At 42.8% G+C, this 27,830-nt stretch overlaps 1 protein-coding gene across 2 annotated transcripts; it reads left to right on the top strand.

The window, feature by feature from the left end:
* The first annotated feature begins 762 nt into the window (after positions 1–762).
* Positions 763–27,830, top strand: LOC146647396 (uncharacterized). 2 transcript variants are annotated; one of them, XM_085388809.1, is made up of 3 exons: positions 763–881; positions 16,964–17,076; positions 17,978–27,830. In XM_085388809.1, exons 2-3 carry the CDS (start codon positions 16,977–16,979, stop codon positions 21,667–21,669), a joined length of 3,792 nt encoding a protein of 1,263 aa, XP_085244935.1. In that variant the 5' UTR covers positions 763–881; positions 16,964–16,976; the 3' UTR covers positions 21,670–27,830. The 2 variants fall into 2 exon arrangements, with proteins under 2 accessions (XP_085244935.1, XP_085244934.1); XM_085388808.1 differs by lacking the exon at positions 763–881 and adding an exon at positions 5,773–5,876.

Raw genomic sequence — 27,830 nt, 5'->3', positions numbered from 1 at the left:
ACAAACATAACTGACCTAAACAGGAAATGACACACAAGGGTATATCTAATGGCTGATCAGACCACTATGACACGTGAGGGGTAACTAAACAAAACACAACTGTAAACAAGAAACAATGCAGTACAGTCTGGTTTGATAATAAACTAAACACCAAAAAAGAAAATCATTAAACCCTAAACTCAAATATTTAATTAAGGGCAACAACTTTGTTTTTACATTAAAGAAAACACACACTCTCCCCCTTCAGCAGGAAGCGGTGGTGCAGTCCAATTATCCCTGTTGCATTTAATGCTTTCACACCCTGGCCACCACATTTTGTCTGGCAGCGACTTCAGAGTGTGGCCATGGGTTTGTCCATCACAACCACCTTTCTGATGATCACCATCACCCCATGAGGCAAGCATGGAGCTCCAGACCGAGAGCGGCTGATGGTCATTTGATATTTCTTCCATTACTAAGTAATCACACCAACAGTTGTCACCTTGTCACCGAGCTTCCTGCTGATGTCTAGTAGAACGTTCCTGGCTTCTTCAGGTCTACGGTCTTATCTGACATCCTCTGACAGATTTATGGTCAGATTTATAGATGTGAAACTGTGAGTGTTAAAAAACATTTCCTGAAGATGAAAGTTGAATTTCAATGTTTTTTTTCTCTTTGTGCACCAATCTGTTCAGTAATGTTTAATTAATGTGCTTGTTAATATTACTTGAATGTTGTCTCGTCTGTCATGATCAGTAGCAGCAGCTGCAGTGTGTTGGTGCCACAAGGGGGCAGCAGAGTTTACAGCCGCAGATATCAGACCGTTTGCGGTTGGAGTTGTTTCCTCTCAGAGACCAAGAGGCAGACGACAGAACAACTTCAGAGGATCGACGACCTCTGCTGTGAGTACACTGTGGGTCATCATAATGAATGCTAAACGATCCAGGTTGATCAGTTAAAGAGGCATTTCAGTCAGTCAGACTGTCTGTCGTCATTCAGGGAGTGAAACGCTTTCATCCCGTCAGTGTTTTATAACCAGCGAGTGAAACTGAAACCGAGTGCTGCCATTAATCAGCTCAGATAAAACAGGACGACCACACAGTAATGGAGTTTATTTATTTAATCCCAAATGTGGGATGACTGTGTCACTAATGTGTGAGTGTCAGTGATAGTCTGTGGAAAACAAAAAGCAAACAGAAACCGAAACAAACAAACTGCTGGGGAGGAGAGAGAGAGAAAGTTACAGGGTGTGGTCCAGCAGTCAGATTTCCTCAGGAAAGAGAAAGCTGAGTGGTCAGAGCACGCTTTGAACAGTCCAAAAATTACCTCGTACCTCCTTCTCCTTAACATTTTTTCTTCATCACAGTGGGAAACATTACAAGGTGAAGGAAAGGTATTAAGGAGGATTTTTAAGGACTTAAAAACGAGAAGGAACTACAGTGACAGAAGATGGACTACAAAATGTGCATCTCACTGTGTTCTTCAATTTATATGTTATTACCACTCACAACTATATTAAAAATCATGGTAGCAAACAAAGTTATAGTTGAGTCATATTCAATTCAATTCAATTTTATTTATATAGCGCCAAATCACAACAAAAGTCGCCTCAAGGCGCTTCATAGATACAGAGAAAAACCCAACAATCATATGACCCCCTATGAGCAGCACTTTGGCGACAGTGGGAAGGAAAAACTCCCTTTTAACAGGAAGAAACCTCCGGCAGAACCAGGCTCAGGGAGGGGCGGGGCCATCTGCTGCGACCGGTTGGGGTGAGAGAAGGAAGACAGGATAAAGACATGCTGTGGAAGAGAGACAGAGGTTAATAACAGATGATTCAATGCAGAGAGGTCTGTTAACACATAGTGAGTGAGAAAGGTGACTGGAAAGGAAAAACTCAATGCATCATGGGAATCCCCCGGCAGCCTACACCTATTGCAGCATAACTAAGGGAGGATTCAGGGTCACCTGGTCCAGCCCTAACTATATGCTTTAGCAAAAAGGAAAGTTTGAAGCCTAATCTTGAAAGTAGAGATAGTGTCTGTCTCCTGAATCCAAACTGGAAGCTGGTTCCACAGAAGAGGGGCCTGAAAACTGAAGGCTCTGCCTCCCATTCTACTTTTAAATACTCTAGGAACAACAAGTAGGCCTGCAGAGCGAGAGCGAAGTGCTCTAATAGGGTGATATGGTACAGGAGAAATCTGCTCTCTCTTTCTAGTCCCTGTCAGGACTCTTGCTGCAGCATTTTGGATCAGCTGAAGGCTTTTCAGCGAGTTTTTTGGACATCCTGATAATAATGAATTACAGTCATCCAGCCTGGAAGTAATAAATGCATGAACTAGTTTTTCAGCGTCACTCTGAGACAGGATATTTCTAACTTTAGAGATGTTGCACAAATGGAAGAAAGCAGTCTTACATATTTGTTTAATACACTGAACAAAAATATAAACGCAACACCTTTGTTACTGCTCCCATTCCCCATGGGATGGACGTAGAGACCTAAAATTCATTCCAGATACACAATATAACCATCCCTCCCAAACAGCGGTCACAAATCAGTCCAAATGTGTGGTAGTGGGCACATCTGCCATATTGAGATAATCCATCCCACCTCACAGGTGTGCCACATCAGGATGCTGATCTGACATCATGAGTAGTGCACAGGTGTACCTCAGACTGCCCACAACAAAAGGCCACCCTGGAATGTGCAGTTTTGTCTCACAGCAAAATGCCACAGATGCCACAAGCAATGAGGGAGCGTGCAATTGGCATGCTGACAGCAGGAATGTCAACCAGATCTGTCGCCCGTGCATTGAATGTTCATTTCTCAACCATAAGCCATCTCCACAGGCGTTTCAGAGAATATGGCAGCACATCCAACCGGCCTCACAACCGCAGACCTCGTGTAACCACACCAGCCCAGGACCTCCACATCCAGCAGGTTCACCTCCAAGATCGTCTGAGACCAGCCACCCAGACAGCTGCTGGAACAATTGGTTTGCACAACCAAACAATTTCTGCACAAACTGTCAGAAACCGTCTCAGGGACGCTCAACTGCATGCCCGTCGTCCTCATCGGGGTCTTGACCTGACTCCAGCTCGTCGCCGTAACAGACTTGTGTGGGCAAATGCTCACATTCGATGGCGTCTGGCACGTTGGAGAGGTGTGCGCTTCACGGATGAATCATGGTTCACATTGTTCAGGGCAGAAGGCAGCTGAGAATGTCCCAGTTCTTGCATGGCCAGCATACTCACCGGACATGTCACCCATTGAGCATGTTCGGGATGTGCTTGACCGGCGTATACGACAGCGTGTACCAGTTCCCACGAATATCCAACAACCTCGCACAGCCATTGAAGTGGAGTGGACCAACATTCCACAGGCCACAATTGACAATCTGATAGACTCCATGCGACGATGTGTTGCACTGCATGAGGCAAATGGTGGTCACACCAGATGCTGACCGGTTCTGGGTCCCCAGACCCCCAATAGCGCAAAAAACTGCACATTCCAGGGTGGCCTTTTGTTGTGGGCAGTCTGAGGTACACCTGTGCACTACTCATGATGTCAGATCAGCATCCTGATGTGGCACACCTGTGAGGTGGGATGGATTATCTCAATATAGCAGATGTGCCCACTACCACACATTTGGACTGATTTGTGACCACTGTTTGGGAGGGATGGTTATATTGTGTATCTGGAATGAATTTTAGGTCTCTACGTCCATCCCATGGGGAATGGGAGCAAAAACAAAAGTGTTGCGTTTATATTTTTGTTCAGTGTATATTTGTTAGAAGGGTTGTTTACAACGTTTTGGCAGCAAAGACGGGCAGAGAGGCAGGGTCAGGTTTATTTAACCCTATGCTTGGACTTGTCACCGTTGGCCATAACATGATCAGAGGTTACTTATTGACCCTAACAACTACATTTCAAACAGTACTGATCAACAGGTGCTCATACAACAAGTGGCACAGACTTTATTAATATATTTGTAAATAATATTTGACCTAAATATATGGGTCTTGTGATTTGAAGATTTAGGTTAGATGCATATCACAGTGGTTCCATTATATAAACACTCCGGTGTAGGTGTATATAGTGTACACGAGTATATATACCGTATTTCCCAGACTACAGAGCGCACCTGAATATTAGCCGCACAAGCTAAAATCAGGGGAAAATCCTGTTTTGTACATACATTAGCCGCACCTGACCAAAAGCCGCAGGTGTTTCAATGTTGACTCATCATATGTAAGAGAATATGCACAAAGGGAATTGTCAGGAAAGAGATGGCTGTTTGGAGACACACCCCTTTTATTAATATTTTGAAAAACAAGTTATGGGTACATATTTGCACATGTGCTGTGCTTCATAAATGAGTAACAAATGTATTACATAACAATAACCTACAGCACACCAGAAAAATAGATTCGGCCTACCTTTTAGGCTCAGGTGCAGTGACACGGCTTTAACAAGAAGAAAAGTCAGTCATTCACCACCATCTTCCTGCGCACTAAAACCACCAAAGTCCTCTTCTCCAGTGTCGGATACGAACAGGCTCAGGGTGGCTTCGTCATCCACTCTCAGCTCCTTTCCTTCGTTGTCACTTTCAAAACCAAAGAAATCCTCATTGTCATTGTCAGTGTCAGAGTCGAACACCCTCTGAAGGGCCGTGGTGGTGTCCTCCTCTTCATCATGCAGCAGTCCAGCCCTTCGAAATCCGTTGGTGATCGTGGATGTTTTCACACTTTTCCACGCTGTCAGAATCCACCGGTGGAGTTGAGCACAACTTGCTTTTCGCAAGTTTATCGCCGCTCGTCATCCACGACTCCCGCTGAACGCGTAGCGCTACTTTGAAGTTTGTTTTTCGCGCTACTTGTACGGCACTATGTTGCCTGGCGGATGGACATGTGACCAACATACCACTCTTGAACCCCGATCCTTCCGCCAGGCAACGTAGTGCCGTACAACAGCGGAACAAACAAAACAAATCGTCTTACGATATCACAAAAATCATGGACAATCTATAGAAAAACCGCACCTGACTAAAAGCCGCAGGGTTCAAAGCTTGTGCAAAAAGTAGCGCGACAATTACGGTAATTGCATAGTATATATGTGAGTATATGTCCAGTGTATACAGGTATATATGCCATAAAAACATTCCACAACATGGGGATATCACCGGGTAAACTCCAGAAAGTTCTTAATATTTTATTGGTCAAGAGAAAGAAGAATGCAGACCGTGTTTAAATCAACCTCACAAATGTCACAGATCAGTCAGTAGGGCTCCTGAAAAGTCTGTGACACATCTGTGTGAACATCACCAGTTAATTTGGAACACTGGTCCCCTGACACAGAGTAATGTAGTGTACAAACAACCTCTTGCAAAAACAGATGGCAGAACATAGACGAGCTCATTGGTCCAGGACTCCACAGTCTATTCACACCTACAGGCTAAAATTCAAGTGTTGCAGCAGCTCAGGATTACAAATAAATCTTCCCTAGTTCAAAATTAAACAGTTAAAGTTACAAGTCTAAAACAGCAAATACATGTGTGTATATTCATATAAAACTGAACTTTAAATTGAAAAGAGTATGAGAAAGTTTCAAGAATGAGACATGTATATGTATGAACTAAGCATGAATAAATTTAAACTGCAATAACACAGTGTGGGTGCTTAAGCTGTTCTCAAAAGTCTTTTTCTTTCCTTTTTGTAAATCCTGTATAACAAGTGTGACTTGTGGTTCTCCCTGTTTACAGAGGAAGCAGGTCACACATTCCTGAGAAATCAGTCCCTCCTCTCTGTATGTCCTATAAAAGCCAAAGGTGGGCAAAGTTTGTTCCTTACAGAGACGTCAGAGGCAGAACAACCTGAGAGACCAACTCCTGTGTGCAGTGAGTACTGTGGTTACATATTTTATTTGCTTTCTGACTGTAGTTATCTTTTGAATAAACGCTTAATCAGTATTCATATCAAGTCAGTATTTTTTTTCTTATAACAGAAAACAGTTGAAACCTTTAATTTTCTTGCTAAAAATCATTTACCTTCATCAGCTTTTTCAAATAATCTCACTTTGTCAAATCACAACAACAGTCACGTGACTGTTGTTGTGATTTGACGCTATATAAATAAAATTGAATTGAACCTTCTGTGAATGGTACTCATGGCCACTGAAAACACAACAGAGTCAACTGTTACTAACTAACTACTACTAACCCAAGTTGCCTACCGATGCATCCATCAGAGCATGAATGTGTGTGTGAATGTTAGTTAAGAAGCACTAGCTAACAGCTTAGGAAAAAATGCTTGTGTAAATGGGAGTGATTGGATGACTGTACGAGTTCTGTAAAGCGCTTTGAGTGCACATGATAGAGTAGAAAAGTGCTATAAAAGAACCAGTCCATTTTCCATTTATCAAAATCTCATCTTTAAGGTCTCCACATTCACAGGCAGAGTTAGACCTTGATCTGCCTTCTAAGTTCTCTGCTGTTTTTCTGCAGTTTGAGCCTGGGAATTTTTCAGTCTTAAAGGAAGCAATCGACCATTTAAGACCTTATAATACTGATGGATGTCTCTGTCCCACTGCAGCCTTTGCTTAACCGGCCTTTAACATCATGTAGACAGTTAACAGACCTTTCTCACCCTAAACGAAAATAAGACTGAAGTTATTGTTTGTGGAAGTGATGCCCCTTTGGATAAGTTAACTGATACGCTCGGTCCTCTTGCTTGTCATCACTTCCACACTGTAAGAAATCTCAGTGTTTTTAGATAGATCTTCAAATTAGAGAAACAAGTGTCCACAGTTGTCGAAATCAGTTTGTATCAGTTATGTGAAATTGCCAAAGCGAAGCCTCATCTTCCTCCTAAAGACCTAGTAAAACATTTATGACTTCATCACCTCTAGACTGGACTACTGCAATTCTCTCTACTTTGGTCTTTAACACTCATCTCTCCATCACTTGCAGTTCGCCCAAAATGCTGCTGCATGTCTTCCAACAGGTGTTAGAAAGTCTGAACTCATCACTCCAGTTTTAGCAAATTTACACTGGCTCCCTGTAAAATATTGTATTGATTTTAAGATGCTTTTACTTACTTTCAAAGTTTTAAATGATATGGTGAGCAGTTACTTAAGCAAATTCCTCAACGTATATAACTGCAATAGAGCACTGAGATCTTAGTACAGCCCAATAAAGGAGATGGGGCCTTCACAGCTGCAGCGCTGAGACTCTGGAACATCTGCCACTCAATATTTGTACTTAAGAGTCTATACAGCGTTTCAAATCGCGTTTAAAACTCACTTTTTATGCTGGCTGTTAATTCAAGTTTGAGTTCCATCAGGTTTGTTTTATGTTTGTTTTGTTTTTATGTTAAATATGTTGTCATTGAAGAAACTGTTTTTACCAGAGACCAGACTGCATCAAATTTATTGTTCTGAATATTTCCAGTTTTGTTTTTGGAGGAACTAAATCTGCAGGTTTCACCAGAGAAGCTTCTGTAACTGGTCATTAACAGCTCTGTGGGAGTCACGGTGGTGGAACGATATCGCAGACGTTCAATTTCAGAATTGTTACGAACCAACAGGATACACATGCAGCCCATGCAATAATGTTACTTTAAAATGTTTCCACCTCAAAGGGCCGAGAGAAGCTCAATAGGTGAAATTTTATATGAATCATTTTCTGAAGCAGTTGAAACATAGTAAGAACTGAAATATATTTAAGAACTAATTCAACAATACTTTATAAGTAAATACTTCACACATATAATTTAATTGGTGTTCCTTAAATACAGTCTTAGTAACATGAATAACCTCAACTTGCTCTCACAGATTTATTTGTGTCCATCGTTGTTCGAGCACGTCCATGTTTTCTAACATGTGGAAGGTCCTGAGTGTGAAACCAGCAGGTCTTTAATACTGGATAAGATAAGATAAGATAAGATAAGATAAGATAACCTTTATTAGTCCCACACGTGGGAAATTTGTTTTGTCACAGCAGGAAGTGGACAGTGCAAAAGTTATGAGGCAAAAATTAGAATACAATAAGAATAAATACAGTACACAGCTGTACAGAATAGAATAAAATAAAATACTATATACAGTAGAATAAAATAGAATAAAAATATACAATAAGATAAAAATAGAATACAAATACTATATACAACTGAGTAAAAATACAACGATGACAGAAAGGATTATTGCACTTAGTATTATTGCATATGTATGGATGTGTGTGTTTGTTCAGTTAAAGTCTTTATTATGGAGTCTGACAGCAGTGGGGAGGAAAGACCTGCGAAATCTCTCCGTCCCACACCGTGGGTGCCGCAGTCTCCCACTGAAGGAGCTGCTCAGTGCTGTCACAGTCTGCTGCATGGGGTGGGAGACGTTGTCCATCAGGGATGACAGCTTAGCCGCCGTTCTCCTGTCACTCACCACCTCCACTGGTTCCAGAGGGCATCCTAGAACAGAGCTGGCCCTTCGGATCACCCTGTTCAGTCTCTTCCTGTCCCCAGCAGAGATGCTGCCGCCCCAGCAGACCACACCATAAAAGATAGCAGAAGCCACCACAGAGTCATAGAAGGTCTTCAGGAGTGGGCCCTCCACCCCAAACGACCTGAGTCTCCGCAGCAGGTACAACCTGCTCTGCCCTTTCCTGTAGAGGGCGTCTGAGTTATGAGTCCAGTCCAGTCTATTGTTCAGATGAACACCAAGGTACCTGTAGCTGTCCACAGCCTCAATGTCCATACCTTGGATGTTCAGTGGTTGCAGTGGAGAATGCTTGTGCCTGCGGAAGTCTACCACCAGTTCCTTGGTTTTACTGGCGTTGATCTGGAGGTAGTTCTGCTGGCACCAGTCCACAAAGTCTTGAGTCAGTCCTCTGTACTCCTTGTCGTCCCCATCAGTGATGAGGCCGACTATTGCAGAGTCATCAGAGAACTTCTGCAGGAAGCACTGGGTGGAATTGTGGGAGAAGTCTGCAGTGTAGATGGTGAAGAGGAACGGAGCCAGAACCGTTCCCTGTGGGGCCCCCGTACTGCAGACGACCCTGTCCGACACACAGCCCTGAGTCCTCACATACTGTGGTCGGTCGGTGAGGTAGTCCAGGATCCAGGTAGTGAGGTGATGGTCCACTCCAGAGTTCTCCAGCTTGTCCTTCAGAACCGAGGGAAGAATAGTGTTGAAGGCACTGGAGAAATCAAAGAACATGATTCTCACAGTGCTTCCAGCGGTCTCCAGGTGAGCGAGGGAACGATGTAGGAGGTGAATGACGGCATCATCCGCTCCAATGCCAGGCTGGTAGGCAAACTGAAGTGGGTCCAGTGATGAGCTTATTAGGCGCCGAAGCTGAGCCAGGACCAACCGCTCCAGGGTCTTCATCAGGTGGGATGTCAGAGCCACCGGCCTGTAGCTGTTGAGGTCCTTGGGGCGTGAAGTCTTTGGCACTGGTACAACACAGGAGGTTTTCCAGAGCTGTGGGACTCTTCCCAACCTCAGGCTCAGGTTGAAGAGGTGCTCCATCACCCCACACAGTTGGTCCGCGCAGGACCTGACGACCCTCGAGCTGATGCCATCTGGACCCGCTGCCTTCTTGCCATTAATCCTCCTCAGTTCCCTCCTAACCTGGGTGGTTGAGAGAGACAGGCTGGAGCCTTGTGTTGAGTGTGTATTGGATGCTGTTGTTGGGGGTGGGGGGGAGTGAGCAGGGTGAATAGAGGAGGTGTGAAGTGTCTGAGGTGTCAGAGGTGGAACAGCAGCAGTGGGGGTGGGTGAGTCTGCAGCCGATGTTGTAGACTGTCTCATGGTTGAATCAAATCTGTTGAAGAAATGATGCAATACTGTGATGGAATAATTCAGTAACAGCAGTCAAAGCATAAGAAACTCTTAAATGTATAGAATCAAGTCACTTTTGTTTTCAGTTTTCTGGGCTTTTTCTCTTTAGTGCACCAACAAATCAAGATTTAAACTGATTATAAAGCTTCAGATAAGCTGTTCTGCTTGTAAAGGTGTTTTTTCTCTGGTTTTCCCTCCTGGTTAAAGCTGCAGCATAAAGCTCAGACTAGAGCTGGGCGATATATCGAGTTTTTAAAAAATATCGATATATTTTTATACGAGATATAAGATGTGACAATATCCTTTATATCGATATAGTCTATGTTACGTTATAATTATACTTGCGGAGCCGCAAGTTTGCCTCTTTCGTCCACTTTCGTCTTTACGCAACGTTACTCGGCCTCGCCTCTCCTTCACTGAACACAACTCCCCCTCCTCCCCCATCGCTTCACCTGCAGGAAGCGACAAGATGGACACGGCAAATCCGTTAACGAGTTACTGCGCATCGCCCCGTGCGTGGGGCTGGACGGCGTCAACGTGTTAGCTAGCTAACCACGCTAACGAGCTAACCACGCTAACGCCATGCAGCCCAGAGGTGCTGCACGGACTAAAATCCTTTCATTTTCTCAAAAGTTGACAGCGCGCCTTATGTATGAATTCTGGTTGTGCTTGATGGCCGCGAACCGATTTTATGTGGAACACGGCGCTCAGCAATCTGTCCAAAAATGTTTTAGTACGACTTTGGTAAGCTACGGTGCTGCACCGCTTGATGGATTGTCGGAGCATTACGGCTGAGCCTCGCGGAGTGATACGTACTGTGCTTCAACGTAATATTACCCTACTGTGTATAAGGACCATAAATGGCACCTGTTAAGAGACGTGGTTGCGAAGCGGATTTCAAACTCCAGGTTGTCAGTCACGCAGTACAAGTTGGGAACAGAGCAGCTGTGAAATCTGTCCTTGTTATAGTGATCGTCTTTTAGTTTACATTTTGACTGCACATTTGTGAGCTTTTTGTTATGCACAAAAACAACATTGTTTTCTTTTATTTATGGAGCATTATTATTTAATAAATGCTCATAATTTATTTTTGAGTAAATTTTATGTACATCTGCTCTATGTTAATAAAAGTGCCTGTGTGACATCTGGGACACAGCTTTGACTAAGAACTCTCTTTTTGTTCTTACTTTATGGCTTTAAAAAAATATATCGAGATATATATCTTATATCGCCATCCAGCTAAAAAATATCGAGATATGAATTTTGGGTCATATCGCCCAGCCCTAGCTCAGACCATTTCTGAGAAATCAGAGTTCTTCCTGACCTTCCCAAAGGAACAATAGCGGGTGGAGTGTGTTCCTGTCAGGGACTTCATTCTGCTGTGAGTATGTGGTTTGACTTGTTTTGTTTGTTTTAGATCTTCCTGATTCCTCATCGCTAAGATTTCTTTTTATATTTTTTGTTGTGAGTCACAACAAAAACTAACAGACTTAAAAACTCCTTTGTCCCACACGCCATCAGACTGTTTAACTCCTCTCTGGAGGGGAGAGGGAGGGGAAACAGGAGGACAAAGGAGGGGGAACAACTAAGCTGTAGTGCCTCTTCACCTCACTGTGCAATACCTTTTGTTAATAGTCAACGGTGCAATAGACCTCAATACTTGAAATGTGCAATTCACTTGTATTTTTATTCCTATTTATTCTATTTATCCCCTTCGTATATTTTATTTATATTTGTCTCTGTATTTATGTGTGTGTGTGTGTGTGTGTGTGTGTGTGTGTGTGTGTGTATAATATTCTGTAACTCTGTAACTTCTGTCGGTGCTGTGCTTTTGGAAACCGAATTTCCCAGAGGAACCCACCCGAGGGATTAATAAAGTTTTAGCTTATCTTATCTTATCTTACAAGGCATTTTCAGGTTATTTCCTGTTCAGACATTTATTTATTTTTTATAATTTGCTTATTACATTCGTATCACAAAACTATATCAGCCAAATGAACTCCGAGCTGCTGTTTTATAAAAGAAATGTCCATCAGCTGTAGAGACGCTGTAGCTTAAACTGCCTGTTGTCATTCTTACAGTTTCAAATACTGTCTCTCTCAATCTCGGTGTGGCTGTAACTCAGGAGGTCACCGACTAATCCGCAGGTCTGCATGCCAAATATTCTTGGGCAACATCAAGTTGCTCTCCAATGCATCCACTGGAGTATGAATGTTAGATAGAAAATACTTGCAGAAAAAGTGCTTGTGCGAGCAGGTGAATGAGACAAGTTGTGTGAAGCACTTTCAGTGCTCAGAATACAAAGTGCTGTATAAGAACCAGTCAGTTGGCAACCTTGTGGTTTACTGACTTAGACCACTGAAACTTCAGCTTTCTGTCTTCTCACCAATGAGAGGAGCAGTGTGAGCGAGAGTGACTCACACTCTCCTTTGATTACATTTACTGAACTATTGTTATATTAGTTTTTTGTTATTTTGTTATATTTCTTTTGTAAAAGAAGATGGCGGCGCGCACGGGTGCAGCGGCTCTTAGCTCTCCAGTTTGGTGCTTGTTTTTACTTTTAATGTGGATATTTTTGAATGTTTGCAACGCCGCCATCTCTTACAGTCGCCAGAACCTAATTGACCTCGGTTTTAAATATAGTTTGTTTGTTTCTGGCAACTATCAGCGAACACAAAATCCTGGAGGAGATAGCGAGACCGCCAGGGTCACCGTGGATGGTCTGCCCGCCCAGCAAGCGTAGAAGGCGACGGAGGGAAAGAAAGCAGAAGAGGGGATGCCGGTCGGGTTCAGACGCTAGGCTATGCAAACATCCACACCGGCCAGCGCTTCCGAGCCTTTTCCTATCGAACGCCAGATCCATTACCCACAAATTGGACGAATTGGAGCTACAGATAGCCACCACGAGCTTTGCACGTAACTGCAGCATTATTCTTATTACGGAGACGTGGCTTCACCCGCTGATTCCCGACGCTGCAGTCGAGTTAGCAGGCCGCACGCTACACCGGCATGACAGAAACAGCAACTCAGGTAAAAGCAGAGGAGGGGGGCTATGTGTTTACGTGCATAACAAGTGGTGTTGTAACAGCAGGATCATTCACACACACTGTTCTCCTGATTTGGAGGTTCTGGCAGTCTCGTGCAGACCTTTTTACATCCCGAGGGAGTTTACAGTAGTTATTGTGATAGCTGTTTATATACCGCCGGATGCTAACGTCAGCACGGCTCTCAGCCTCTTGCTGAACACCATAAACAAACAACAGCTTGCCCACCCCGATGGGGTTTTTATTGTCGCCGGCGACTTTAACAAAGCGTGCCTAAAGACTGTGCTTCCTAAATTTGTCCAGTTCGTGGACTTTGCTACGAGAGGAGAACACACTTTGGACCATGTCTATTCAAACATCAGGCATGCTTTCAGAGCGACACCCCTCCCCCACCTGGCTGGACCTGACCACCTCTGCATGTCCCTCACCCCCACCTACACCCCCCTGCTGAGAAAAACAAAGCCCCAGACAAAGACAATAAAAACCTGGCCTGAAGGAGCCCTTTCTCAACTGCAGGACTGCTTCTCAACAACTGTATGGGATTTATTCTCCAGCCACAACCTCCAGGAGTACACGGACACTGTACTCTCGTACATCAGGAACTGTGTTGACAATGTCACCGTCAACAAAAGGGTCAGGGTGTTTCCAAATCAAAAACCCTGGATGAATAGCGAAGTGCAATCCCTCCTAAAAAGCCGCAACACCGCCTTCAAGTCAGGGGACAGGGCTGCATATAGGGTGGCCAGGGCAGACCTGAGTAGAAGCATCAGGAAAGCTAAGGCTGCCTATAGGAGGAGGATTGAAGATCACTTTGCTGACAACGACCCCAGAAAAATGTGGCAGGGGATCAATCACATTACCAACTACAGAAGCAATAACCAGGCGACATCTAGGACTGATGCCTCGCTGGCTGAGGATCTAAACCGTTTCTTCGCCCGCTTTGAGACGACCAAGCCCTCAGCTGCCACACCACTTCCACCCGCCCCCAGCACTGGCACACTAACACTCAGGGAGCATCAAGTGAGGTGTGTTCTCAGGTCAGTGAATCCCAGGAAGGCGGCAGGTCCTGATGGAATACATGGAAAGGTTCTCAGAGCATGTGCTGACGAACTGACCGGAGTCTTCACTAAAATCTTCAACCTTTCCTTGTCATCAAACACCGTCCCGCCCTGCCTCAAAACCTCCACCATCATCCCCATCGCCAAGAAGACAGCTGTGGCCAGCCCAAATGACTACAGGCCTGTTGCACTTACGCCTGTAGTGATGAAGTGCTTTGAGAGACTGGTCTGTCAGCACATCAGGGCCGGTCTGCCTCCCACTCTGGACCCCCACCAATTTGCCTACAGGAAAAATCGTTCCACCGAGGACGCCATCACCATAGCACTCCACACTGCGCTGAGTCACCTGGAGCACCGAGGAAGCTATGTGAGAATGCTCTTCCTGGACTTCAGCTCAGCATTCAATCATATCATCCCGGAGATCCTGGTCCAGAAACTGTCTCACCTGGGACTCTCCACCCCCATCTGCCTCTGGATCAAGGACTTCCTGACAAATAGACCACAGTCTGTCAGACTCGGCCCCCACCGGTCCAGCACCATCACACTCAGCACCGGGTCTCCACAAGGATGTGTTTTGAGTCCCCTCCTGTTTACACTCTACACATCCGACTGCTCCCCTACCCATCTCTCAAACACCATCATAAAGTTCGCGGATGACACCACAGTGGTTGGACTCATCTCAAGGGGGGATGAGTCGGACTACAGAGATGAGGTCAACAGACTGACTGAGTGGTGTTCAGTTAACAACCTCCAACTGAACACCACGAAAACTAAAGAACTTATCTTGGACTTCAGGAAGGGCAGAGCAGATCCGGCCCCACTTTACATTCACGGGAACTGTGTGGAGAGGGTACACTCCATGAGGTTTCTGGGCGTGCACATCTCTGATGACCTCTCCTGGACTGCAAATACCATGGCGGTGGTTAAAAAGGCCCAGCAGCGTCTCCACTTTCTGAGAGTGCTCAGGAGGAACAACCTGGAGGAGATGCTGCTGGTGACATTTTACAGAGCCACCATAGAGAGCATCCTAACGTACGGCATAACAACATGGTATGCAGGGTGCTCAGCTGCAGACAGGAAAGTACTGCAGAGGGTCATCAACACAGCCCAGAAGATCACTGGCTGCTCTCTGCCCAGCCTGGAGGTCACTGCAAACTCTCGGTACCTCAGCAGAGCTGGCAATATCATCAAGGACCACTCTCACCCCAGCAACCAACTGTTTGAACTATTACCGTCAGGCCGACGGTACAGGTCACATAAAACCAGGACAAACAGATTCAGGGATAGCTTCTTTCCCAGAGCTATCACCGTAGTAAATAAGCACAAAAACAACTGAACCTGCTTAGCTATTCCATACCGTCACTGCCATTATATTATGCTGCTATCCTGTATATATCGTACTTACTATTGTTTGAGTACTTGTGATTGTTTTATTGTACTTTTTATATTTTACATTTATATTTATTATTGAATCTTGCACCAAGGGAGTGGCACTCCAATTTCGTTGTACTCTGTACAATGACAATAAAGGCTATTCTATTCTTCTATTATTGTGTATGATATGTTCGCATCAGTGTTGAAAAGAAATGCACATTATATATTTGTGCTTGTTCTACAAAGAGGTTTTGTTTCATCTGATTGTTAAAATGAATTTTTGTCAATCATTTTTTCCCAGTTTGGATTCAGGAGACAGACACTATCTCTACTTTTAAGATTAGGCTTCAAACTTTCCTTTTTGCTAAAGCATATAGTTAGGGCTGGACCAGGTGACCCTGAATCCTCCCTTAGTTACACTCCTATAGGCTTAACCTGCAAGAGGATTTCCATGATGCGTTGAGTGTTTTTTTCTTCAGTTACCATTTTATGTGTTTATCAGTTTCAGTTTCAGTTTTATTTGTCATATGCAAGTTAGCACAGGGTCAACATTGCAATGAAATCTATTTGACGAGCAGCAGACAGTAATTCAGCAGTATAATATGTAAAAAACAGTAAGAGCAAAATGTTTATAAAATATAGTAAAAAGAAAAAAGTTAACAGGAAATACACACACACTTGTGAATAGATAAAGGAAATCTTAAATAGGAATGTAACCATTGACATGTTATTGGGGGGGGGGGGCAAATGGGATATTGCACATGAGATAAAGTGGCATGAGTGAACAGCAGTACAAACTGAACAGTACAAAATTTTGAGTGGCAGTTAGTACAGTATTGCACAGAGTAAGGTTTTTATTTGTTTAAATACTAATGACAATGAAGTGACCAGTGCTGTCAGCGTTGATCTCGTCAAAATGACGTTAACCCCATAACCACATTAACGCGGCAAATCTCCGGAAGCTCGTAAACACGTGCACACCGTGCAGCCCTACGCATGGGGCGATCCACGTCAACTTTCTTACGGATATTTTCTGCGTTAATGCGATTATGGCGTTTACATCATTTTGGCGAGATCAACGCTGACAGCAATAGTTTATACACCAGATGGTCTGATTGTTGGGTTTTCTCTGTATTATTCTGGTCTTTAGTGTACAATGTAAAGCACTTTGAAGTAACTGTTGTTGTGATTTGGTGCTATATAAAATAAACTCAGTTTAATTAAAAATATTTAGATTAACAGTTTTCTGGAAATGACCTACTGCCAACGATACGATACTTATGAAGAAAAACTAATAAAAATATGTTTAGAAGCATTTCAAATGAAGCTTTGCAGTAGATGTGGATCAATAAAGAGTTTTAATGCCTGAACCTGCAGCTGTTTGCTTTCCAGTGGATCCACAGCTGTGCAGGATCACCATCTACTGATGTAATAAGGTTTTACCATAGTATGTAAATGTATAAGAGGTATTATTGACAGTTATAAACAGAAACAGTTTGTTTCCGTAAAACTGAACGTGCAGCATTTTACAACCTACTACACTGTCACTGTCTCACCCAGGAGGTGCCAGGTGGAATTATTCCAGATGTTGTCAGTTATAGTAATGGGTATAAAAACAAACAGCTGGATAGAAGAGGAATCGGAAAAACCACCTCATCTTTTTCTGTGTTTTCCAGGTTAGACTGAAGGATGGACGGTACATCAGGCGGTGCGATGGAGGTGGCAGCGCTCGGTCGGCCTTTCAGCGTCGGGATGCTGTACGACTGTCGCAGTGACGCGCTCGTCCCTGGTAAGAATTCACATGTACAGATTCTTGATGCATCACAAACTTTCATTTTTTAAATATAATATATTATATATATATATATATATATATATATATATATATATATATATATATATATATATATATATATATATATATATAAACAAACAAACACCCAGCACGCCCCTGCGGGCGGTTTATCCTTCAAGCTCGGGTCCTCTACCAGAGGCCTGGGAGCTTGAGGGTCCTGCGCAGTATCTTAGCTGTTCCCAGGACTGCGCTCTTCTGGACAGAGATCTCCGATGTTGTTCCCGGGATCTGCTGGAGCCACTCGCCTAGCTTGGGAGTCACCGCACCTAGTGCTCCGATTACCACGAATATATATATATATATATATATATATATATATATATATATATATATATATATATATATATATATATATATATATATATATATATTCTACAGTCGACTGGCTTTAAAAAATGGAAGTGACATGCAGTCTTTTGACAGTGGCGTCACTAAATTAGTTATTAGAACGTTTCCCTCAAGAAAATCCAAACTGCCATTTTTGACATTATTACTGTCATTATCTTAAATACTGAAAACTCAGATGCAGAGCCTGAACTCTTCATCTGAAAGAACTCAGTTAATCTGGTTCATCCAGACAAACAAAAGATTTGTGCTTCATTTACTTTTTTTATTTCATTTTGGTGAATATCACAAAAAGAGATGAAAAAACACAACAAGGAAAGTCGTGAAAAAATCAACAGCAAAAGTTTGACAAGTTTGCTCATAGAAAGACACCGCTCTGTTTATTTATTTTAAAATTCACATTTTTTAAAATCATTTTTTAACATTTATTTTAGAGTGTGATTTAATTGATGGAGTCCTGGTAGTACTTTTGTTGCTTCTTCTTTTGCAGGAATGACTCTGTGGGATCGTGATGACCTGAAGAAAGATGTTGGAGAAAGACCGCAGGCCTCTAATGATTTTGAAATTGTTGCATCTGAATCAATTTCAGACAAATCTTCAGCTCTAAATGTTGAAGCTTCACTGAAGGCAAGTTTCCTGGGTGGACTGGTTCAGGTTGATGGATCTGCCAAATATCTGAATGATAGTAAATCTTCCAGAAATCAGGCCAGAGTAACACTGAAGTACAAGGCAACCACAAAGATCCAGGAGCTGTCCATGAATCATCTTGGAAGAGGAAACGTGAAGCATCCATATGTTTTTGATCAAGGCTTAGCAACACATGTAGTCACAGCTATTCTTTATGGAGCACAAGCTTTCTTTGTGTTTGACCGTGAAGTTTCTGAACATGAAGATCATCAAGATGTTCAGGGCAACTTGAAGGTGATCATCAAGAAGATTCCCTTACTTTCTGTAGAGGGTGAAGGTTCCCTGAAGATGGAAGACAAGGACAAAGAAAGTGTTCATAAATTCTCCTGCAGGTTTTATGGAGACTTCTGTCTTCCAAAACCACCAACAACCTTTCAAGATGCAGTAGAAGTCTACCAAAGCCTGCCAGGATTACTGGGAGACAAAGCTGTACCAGTGAAGGTCTGGCTGCTGCCACTGACAGCTTTAGATTCTTCTGCTGCTAAACTCGTCCGTCAGATCAGTATAGGATTAGTTCAAGAAGCACAGACAGTCCTGGAGGACTTCAGTGAGGTGGAAATGAGGAACAATGATGTACTGGGAACCAGCACTGCACAGCAGTTCCCACAGATTGAACAAAAAATTAAAAGTTTCAAAGAAATGTGCTCTGAGTTCAAGCTGGAATTCCAACAAACTTTGGCCAAGAAGCTTCCATCAATCCGAGGAGGAGGAGAAGAGGAAGCTGAGCTTGCAGAGATCCTGAAGAAGAGACATTCTTCACCTTTCAGCAGCAAAAACCTGAACGAGTGGATGGACTGTAAAGAGAGAGAAGTTGACACATTAATGTCTTTTACCAGGATGATGGAAAACACCAAAATCATCTCGTCTCAAAATGATCTGTACAAGGAAAGTCTGAGTGCAGAGCATGTTGTGTGTTTTGTTTTCACCTCTCTGGGAAAGGATGAACCGTACCTCTCAGCTTTATCAAGATACTTAAAAGGGACAAACCAACAAAGAAACCAACCAAACCTCCTGGTTAGTCTGTTCAGTTTCATGTTCATTTTTAATGTTTTCCACCAAAAATCTCACACTCCAACCAACCCAGACCTTCAAGATCCTCACACTCATGATGTAGAGAAGGAACAATGGTACGCCTCAAAAGAAGTAACAGCTGAAATGTGGAGAAAAGCAAAACTCTTCAGTGATTTTGCAGAGGCCAACAAGGAGAACAAGAACATTAGGTTCCTGACAGTGGGGTTAACTAATGAGACCCAGGAAGGTTCCAGCATCCACCTTTATGAAGGTGGATTTGCTGTCAGTGAGAACTTTGAGCCTCCTTCAAAGCCTGAAACTGTGACTGCAGCTGACATAAACCACAACAGTGTGACACTGAAGATTTCTCCACCCAGATTTGGAGCAGAGAACATCACCTCCTACTCTGTTGAGTACTGTGTCAGTGGAGAGGATGGATGGCAGCAGAAGACAGAAGCAAAGGCTGAAGAAGTCACAGTGAGAGATCTGAAGCCAAACACAGAGTATGTGTTCAGATGCAGAGCAGTGACCTCAGCAGGTGTCGGACCAGCTAATGTAATCAGTGATGCCATTAAAACTTTACCATGCAGCCCTCCTGGAAAACCTCAAGCTCAGCCATATTCAAGTGAGATATCAGTTAGCTGGGAGAAGCCTGCTAAGCTCGGAGAGGATGTGCAGATACATGGTTACATGGTGGAGTATTCAAAAACAGATGATAATGAGGAAGCTCTGCAGTGGAACCAAACACAGTCAGCAGGTGAAAATGCGATCCTTTCAGGTCTTCAGACAGAGACAGAATATGCAGTCAGGGTCAGATGTGATTGTGGTTCAGCTGGAAGAAGCAAAGAAAGCATCACTGTTAAAGTCTACACAACATTTAACCGCCTCGCAGAACTTCTCAGGATTAAAAGTAAAAAGATCAAATCTGATTCCCCCTTAGTTTACAAACTGCCTCTGACAGAAGAACACATGAACATAGATGGATACAGGAAGTTTAACTTTGGTAAAGAAAACATGAGGCAGAATCGTACAATAATGCTTCTTGGAGCGACAGGATCAGGAAAGTCCACTCTGATCGATGGGATGATCAACTACATTGTTGGTGTAGAGTGGGAGGACAGTTTCAGGTTTAAATTCATTAATGAGGATCAGTCAACATCACAAGCTCACAGTCAGACCTCTGAAGTCACTGTTTACAAAATCAACCACCAGGAGGGATTTCAAATCCCGTTCTCTCTGACCATTATTGACACTCCAGGCTTTGGAGATACAAGAGGCATAGAAAGAGACAGAGAGATCGTAGAGCAGATACATAATCTCTTCTCTGATCAGCACGGTGTCACTGACATCGATGCTGTGTGTTTTGTAGCTCAGGCTGCTTTAGCACGACTCACAGCAACACAGAAATATGTGTTTGATTCAGTGCTCTCAATCTTTGGCAAAGATGTGGCAGAAAACATCAGGATCCTGGTGACATTTGCAGACGGTCAGCCACCTCCAGTTCTTGAGGCGATCAATGCTGCAGGAGTCCCATGTCCTAAAACAGAAGACGGACTGCCGGTTCACTTCAAATTCAATAATTCAGCGCTGTTTGCAGAAAATAAATCATTTGAAAGAGTCAGCAGGAGTGATGTTGGTAAAGGAGGACGTTTTGATCAGATGTTTTGGGAGATGGGGGCAGAGAGCATAAAGAGCTTTTTTGCTGCTCTGAATCTCATAGAAACTAAAAGCTTGACACTGACAAAGGAGGTCCTCAGAGAAAGAAAGCAGCTCGAGATTTCAGTTGAGAATCTGCAGGAGCAGGTGAAACTTCGGTTAGCCAAGACTGAGGAGATAAAAGAGACGAGTGAGAAACTTAAAGATCATGAAGCAGAGATCAGCAGAAATGAGAACTTTGAGATTGAAGTTTCTGTCCCAAAAATTATTCAAAAGAATATTTTGGGCAAAAAAGAGTATGTCACCAACTGTTCCGAATGCGGTGTCACCTGTCACTACCCCTGTCAGATACCAGATGATGCAAGTAAAAGAGGCTGTTATGCAATCGGATCAGATGGAAACTGTACTCAGTGTGAAGGCAAATGTTCCTGGGACAAGCATCATAATATGCCTTTCAGATGGGAGATTCAACAGGTTAAAGAGAAAAGAACACTGAAAGAAATGAAAGAAAAGCACCAGAAAGCCACAGGGAAGAAGATTACCTTTCAGGGAGTGGTTGACAGTCTGAAGGATCAATGTAAAAATGTTCAGGCTGAAGTGGTGAAATTAATGGAGTGGTCCTCCAAGTGTCTGAACAGACTTAGAGAGATAGCGCTTAAACCAAACCCTCTGTCCACTCCAGAGTACATCGACATGCTTATTGAAGGAGAGAAATCTGAGGGCAAAGAAGGCTGGAAGAAACGAGTTCAGTCTCTGATGGAGATGAAAGAAAAAGCAGAGCTCATGGCTAAAACAGAGAAGCGAGAGGAACCCCTTGATCATTTATAACTCCAGAACTAAACAAACTTTTTTTTTATATAAAAATCAATTTTCAAATCAACTTGACTTTACATAAACAAGTGATTATAACTGCACTGTTGAAAGATTAAAGACACATTTATTTGTGTTAAAGAAAAGCTTCAACATAAGTGGACGTGTATTTGCATGAGGAAAAGCCAAATGTGCTTTGTGCTAACAACAGTTTCAAAGTTTTTATTATGATATTCACCTTAGTTTTAGATATTAGTCTCATTATAACTTCACTGTAGATGGATGACAATGTTTAAAATTGTGTTTGTTAATTTTGTTATTTTTTATGTTTATGTTCTTTATGATTTAAAACATCTGCAATGTTTCAAATAAATGTAATAAAAATTACATGTTTGAAATTTCCATGTGATAAAACAAGTTTAATTACAATAAAATTCACTTCACGCTTGCTTTTAATGAAAAGACATCACTGATTTAGAAAATGCTAAAACCAAAACAATTTAGTGTTATTTATGCTTATCAATGGGTCAAAAGGTGTAAACAAGTTTTTTGTTTTAATTCCTGATTCAGCTGTTTTGAATTGTACTTTCTGCAGTTATCTCTTAATCATTTGCATTAATATACATTATGCACATTTGTCCAAAATGAACAACATCAAATTGATTAAAAGTCATTTAAAAAATCTTGAACTTGGGTTTTTTTTCCTTCTCTAACTGAATAATATGTGTGCTGCACATCAGTTCATAAAGCAAATCATAAAACAGTGCAAAAACAACCAGCATTAACCAGCCTCCCCACCTCTCTTTACACATTGTATTTATATACAGTTATGAAAAGGTGTGATTCTGTTCATCTGGACGTTTTCAGTGGGAGAAACATTTCGTCACTCGTCCAAATGACTTCGTCAGTCTCAGCTGACTGCAGGTTTCCCCAATCTCATAAGGTTCAGATATGTGGATGACACCTGGGTGAAAATCAAATCTCAGGACGTACCACATTTCACGGATCACATTAACTCGGTGGACCGACACATCAAATTCACCAGGAAGGATGTGAAAAGTGGCAGGTTAGCCTTCTTAGACTGTGAGATTTCCATCAGTAATGGGCGACATCTAAAAGCTGACTGTAAACCTACACATACGGATCAGTATCTAAGGTTTGACTCTCATCATCCACTGGAGCACAAACTGGGTGTCATCAGGACGCTACAACACAGAGCAAACACCATCCCCACAGACACAGCAGCCAGGGAGCAGAAGAACAGCACATCAAGAAGGCCCTGAGTAAATGTGGTTATCCCAGCTGGACTTTTGTCAAAGCTGGGAAGGGGCCTAAAGAAAGCTCCAGCAGATCCAGGAGAGAAGGACAACCGCTGCCCAAGAGAAAACCTGTAGTGATCACCTGATGTGTGTGTGTGTGTGTGTGTGTGTGTGTGTGTGTGTGTGTGTGTGTGGTAAATAAATAAATAAAATAAATTCATAATTATAATAAAGGTCAATCAAATGGACCAATATGGCAAGGCCACGATGATCCACTTGGTAAAATAAATCCGCTTGGCATCTTTCTTGGCCTTAAGACAACAATTCTGATGGCTATAGATCCAAACGGGACAAAAAAAAAAAAAAAATGAATGAACCATCTCTAAGTCTAACACATTATAAGCTTAAGTCTTACCATAGCTAAATTATTAAACACAAAAATAAACTCATAGAAATTTTCATATCACCATTGTTTGATGTTCAAACTCAACTTCCACTTCCCCCTTTTTTGACACACTCCCATGTGTCAATTCACCGGAGCTAGAAACTTAAAAGAAAAGGTTAGTGACATCATATCTAAAAAAGCATCAGAAATTCTCCTCTTCAGTCTCTCTTATCGTCCTGCTCCTGCAAAAACAAACAAAGCGAAGCATCCACCCTTCTCTTGCTGGCTGGGTGAATTGTTTGTTGGCATTTACTAATCCAAAAGTAGGTGCAGTCATTGTCTCAGTATCAAGTCAGTCAAAACTTTTAGTCCGTCCGTCACAGTCCAGTCACATGCATTCATTCACACACATTCATACCAGATGTTGCTGATAATGGAATCTCACGCGATTCGAGCATCCATCACCAGCAAGATGACGTCATCATTTTAAAAGGAAAACACTTCCTTGTTTTTTGGACCGGATTGTCTCGCTGCAATCCTTTTAGACTCAGGACTTCTCATGTGATCAGTGTCCCCAATAAGTGAATTTCTCCCAAGCCAATTACAATCATGGAGAAGCACACTTTGCAACTGTTTACAGTAATAATATTTTATAGCGCTTTAAATCTCAATCTTTCAGGCCTGGTTTAAAGAGCTGATTGTTAAATCATGAACTCACAAAATATCACCACGTCACCACCGGTGGATCACACCTCTCAGATGTTATTTCCTCAGTGCACTGTAACAAAAATGAAACAGACATAACCAACAAAACACTAATAACAATAACACAAACTAGGGCCCGTTGCAGACTTGTCCAAGCATAAAACTATCCCTCTCTCGCTTACGAGAAAGAACACAAGCAAAGCTCACTGATAAAATCAAGCTAGCGCTAAGCAAAACCAAAGAATAAACCAAAAATTCACAGGAACCTTTGCTTCCTGCCGGGACGATATTGTGTGGGAATGAGAACCTCAGGTGCCGTAACTCCTTTTGTTCCTCCTTGAATTAAAACTCAATCACAGAAAATGCCGTACTCCGACCTAAACTTACACTATTAATTCATCATTTTCACTCTGTGCCACTGTTCCTCATCAGGGCTGTGTGAAGCACAGCAAAGAATTCAGTCAAGGCCTTGAGCCATAAACAGACATCACGCACAGACATTGTTTTCATAACCAAACTTTTTTAGACCTTATTCCTAAAATCTACATAAATGCCTTCTAGGTGACATATAACACATTCTAAGTATTTAATGGTAATCAATGGCTCCTCATTAAAATTATGCATTGGGATGTTTGTGTGCAGCATTTTGCATATCAGCATAAGCAAAGCATTCTTCATTGCATCAGCGTGTATGTGTGTGTGTGTGTGTGTGTGTGTGTGTGTGTGTGTGTGTGTGTGTGTGTGTGTGTGTGTGTGGATCACTTCTCAGTGAATCAGCATTCCAATGTGTGTGTGTGTGTGTTCATCACTTCCCTGTTCTGGTGTTCTGGGTAAACCACGGCCTGAAGCGTGCCCTGGGGTCCTGCCCTCCTCCTTTTCAGACTGTTTGCGACCATTGCTGCTGCTGCTGCTCAAAGTTCTGTCCGTCCTGGTTCTGACCCCAATTGGGGCAGTCCTTTCTCCAGTGTCCATGCTCACCGCAGGTGAAACCTGCATCCTCTTCTGTGTTTCTTGTCCATTCTGAGGTGCCTTCTGACCTCAGTTACTCCTCCTGTCTCGGTCACGCCCTTATTGCTGCCCGATCATCCGTGTTGGTCCATCACTGTCCTGCACCGTGTGAATGCAGAGTTATCAAGGTCAGCATTCTTTCGCTCGGCCTTACTTTTCATTCGGGCTTGGCGGGCGTCTCGTCACAGCTCTGTCAGCTGAAGCTGTCTGAGTATTTTCCCCCGTGTAGTGAAACGAGCCTTAGGTTTAGTGCTCTCCGTCTCTGCTGCATGAGATCATATTCCTGCAGCACTGTTGACATTTTCAGGTCATTGTTGTGAGTCCAGCTGTTGCAGCATTTGGTCAGGGTCACGTAGAGGGGAGAGCAGGAGTCCAGTTCAGCCTCGGCTTTCAGGGCCGGCAAAGCAGCCTGTAATCAAGCATAAAGAGAAAAAACAAAAACAAACGAAAAACAACAACAAACGAACAGGAAAATCATGTTGTGTTGGCTGTGTTATTCAGAGGGGAGAAACAACGGGGCCAGGCCCTGTGTCAGCCTTCTCTCCCCCTTTTTTTGTTTTTTCTCACCATATATTCAACTCATAACCCACCAAGCTGACAGGACAACACAGGTACATGTTAAAATTCTTAAGATCATGTTTAAAAGCCCAAAAAAGGAATTTTCTTTCACTCAGTACTCACTTGTATTAATCAGCAGAAAACATGTCACAATTTGAATCTTTTAACCACTAAATTTGTCGTGTCTTCACTGGTTGGTCAGACCAGTGTCCTTTTTTTTTTTGAAGTTAAATTGTTGTCCTGCAACCCAGAGGGTTTCTTTGTCAGTAATGAATAAACTTCATCATTTAACAACAGAAGTATGTTAATCTTTTTTTGTTTTGTTTTTTAACCTTGCTGGAAAATCTTCACATGTTCATGAGTGTAAGCTGTTTCTTCATTGCATGTGTGTGCATTTGTAGGCAGACAGGTTAATTTTAACTTTTTCTCAAACCAGGTGTTACCTTAAAAGGAGCCTTTCTCTCACATTACTCTGCTTGTGTGCGTTTTTGTTTCACCTTTTGTTGTGATGCTCCGGACGCCTTCCCAACCTCCACAAGTCCGTTGGCCCCAAAATTCAACCCAATTTCATTTGCTCTTAAAACCTTCATTTCTCCTCTAATTCTCTCCTCGCTGCTGTCTGTTTCACAGCTGCTGATTCGTGCTGGGTGTGGTTCCCATTACTTATAATTTTGCTTCGGCCGCTGTGCTTGTGGGGGCAGTTGGTCCAGGTCCGCAGCTTCCTGTATCAACACACTAAGAGATTTATTTAATTTCATTTTCATCACTGTTAAACAGATAAGCAGGCAACACGCCTACCTTGACAGCGTAAACTGCACGCCAGTCTCCCAACACATTCCTCTCTCTACTCCTCCATAATTCTCCACTACACACCTCTTACTATCGCTCTTTTTTATTTTTATTTTTATTTTTATTACACCACAGAGTCATACACCCAATTATGCCCGTCTATCTCTATGTGGCTCCAAATTCCCTCTTTATTTAATTTCACACTCGTCAGGGGACAGGCACACAACAATTTCAACCACTGAAACGAGGAATTCAACCTTTTTATATTTCACCTATGATAGAACTCAACCTTAGATGTAAAAGCATTCTCTTGTTCTATTCCAGAATAAATGTGAACCCGTGATTACACGGCCGTTCCAGTGTTATTCTGTAGCTATGCGGGAGTCCTCAGTTCCCAAGTCGCCACCTCGGCACCCAGACGCCGCTGGACCTGCCTGCACGTCTACAGACAGGAGGGTCGCCACACCATGAACAAAATTAGTTTCCACAGGTACACTAGGCGTCAACCTTTGATCTTAAAGCATTCTCTTCGCACTAATGTCCTCCTAGTCACACATCAACCGTCACTGTCACTGTGTTCACACTTCACACACAGAAACACTCTCAGAGCGCCTCACACACACTCACCCACAGTGAGACCCACAGAGAGCGCTTTTCATCAGCAGAAATTTGCACAGAAACCTCTGAGCTCAACTGTTAGAATCTTCTGAAGCACAGCAACCAAAGACCAAATACCCCTTTCTCTGCACTTATGGCCGCCCCAACGGGGCAAAATCGCATCATAAAAGTGATGCCTGCATCCTCTGAAGTTATACTGACACCATAAACCAGGTTTTGCTCTATGTACTTCTTGGCAAGTAAAATTTTACTTTATTTTATGACCGCGGCCCTCGAGGCAAAAACCGACACCACAAACCACGTCAAACCTCTATTCAATGTGCTGAAACCAGCAACCCCTCAGTGCTGCACTCACGGCCGCACCACCGGAACACGGCCGTATCATAAACCAGACCTACGGACGTGTTGCGCCTTTGGCGTTGCCAGCGTTCAACCGCACCATGAGCCAGCATCTGCTTTTCCTTAAATCAACTTCTATTTCATGGCCGCATCAACGATGACTCACCGACACCATAAACAAACTTCAAAACCTCGACTTCAATGTACTGGACTAATGGCCGCGTCTCCAGAAGAGATTCTAATGTATTATTGCTACAGAAGCCAGTATTAGACAAAATTAAATGTGGAAGGTAAAGTGGGCTGCAACTAGTCCAACGTAGTGTCTTATTAGTATCTCGGTAGAAGCAGTTTATCTAACACACTGGAATTCAGCCTCAACTTATGTTGTTAGTATCTTGCGCCAAAAACCAGACACCGACAAATTTAATGTGAAAATACGTGTAACTCAGCGAACAGATTAATTTGGAAAGCCCAATATGCACATTTGGTATAATACAACAGGCTGTGCTTACCTTTTT

Source organism: Rhamphochromis longiceps, linkage group LG18 (genome assembly GCF_057381845.1).
Source record: "Rhamphochromis longiceps isolate RC_006_pf linkage group LG18, R_longiceps_female_GT1.1, whole genome shotgun sequence".
NCBI lineage: Eukaryota > Metazoa > Chordata > Actinopteri > Cichliformes > Cichlidae > Rhamphochromis > Rhamphochromis longiceps.
The sequence above is the reverse complement of the archived record's forward strand: the minus strand, read 5'-3'. Positions and strand labels throughout refer to the sequence as shown.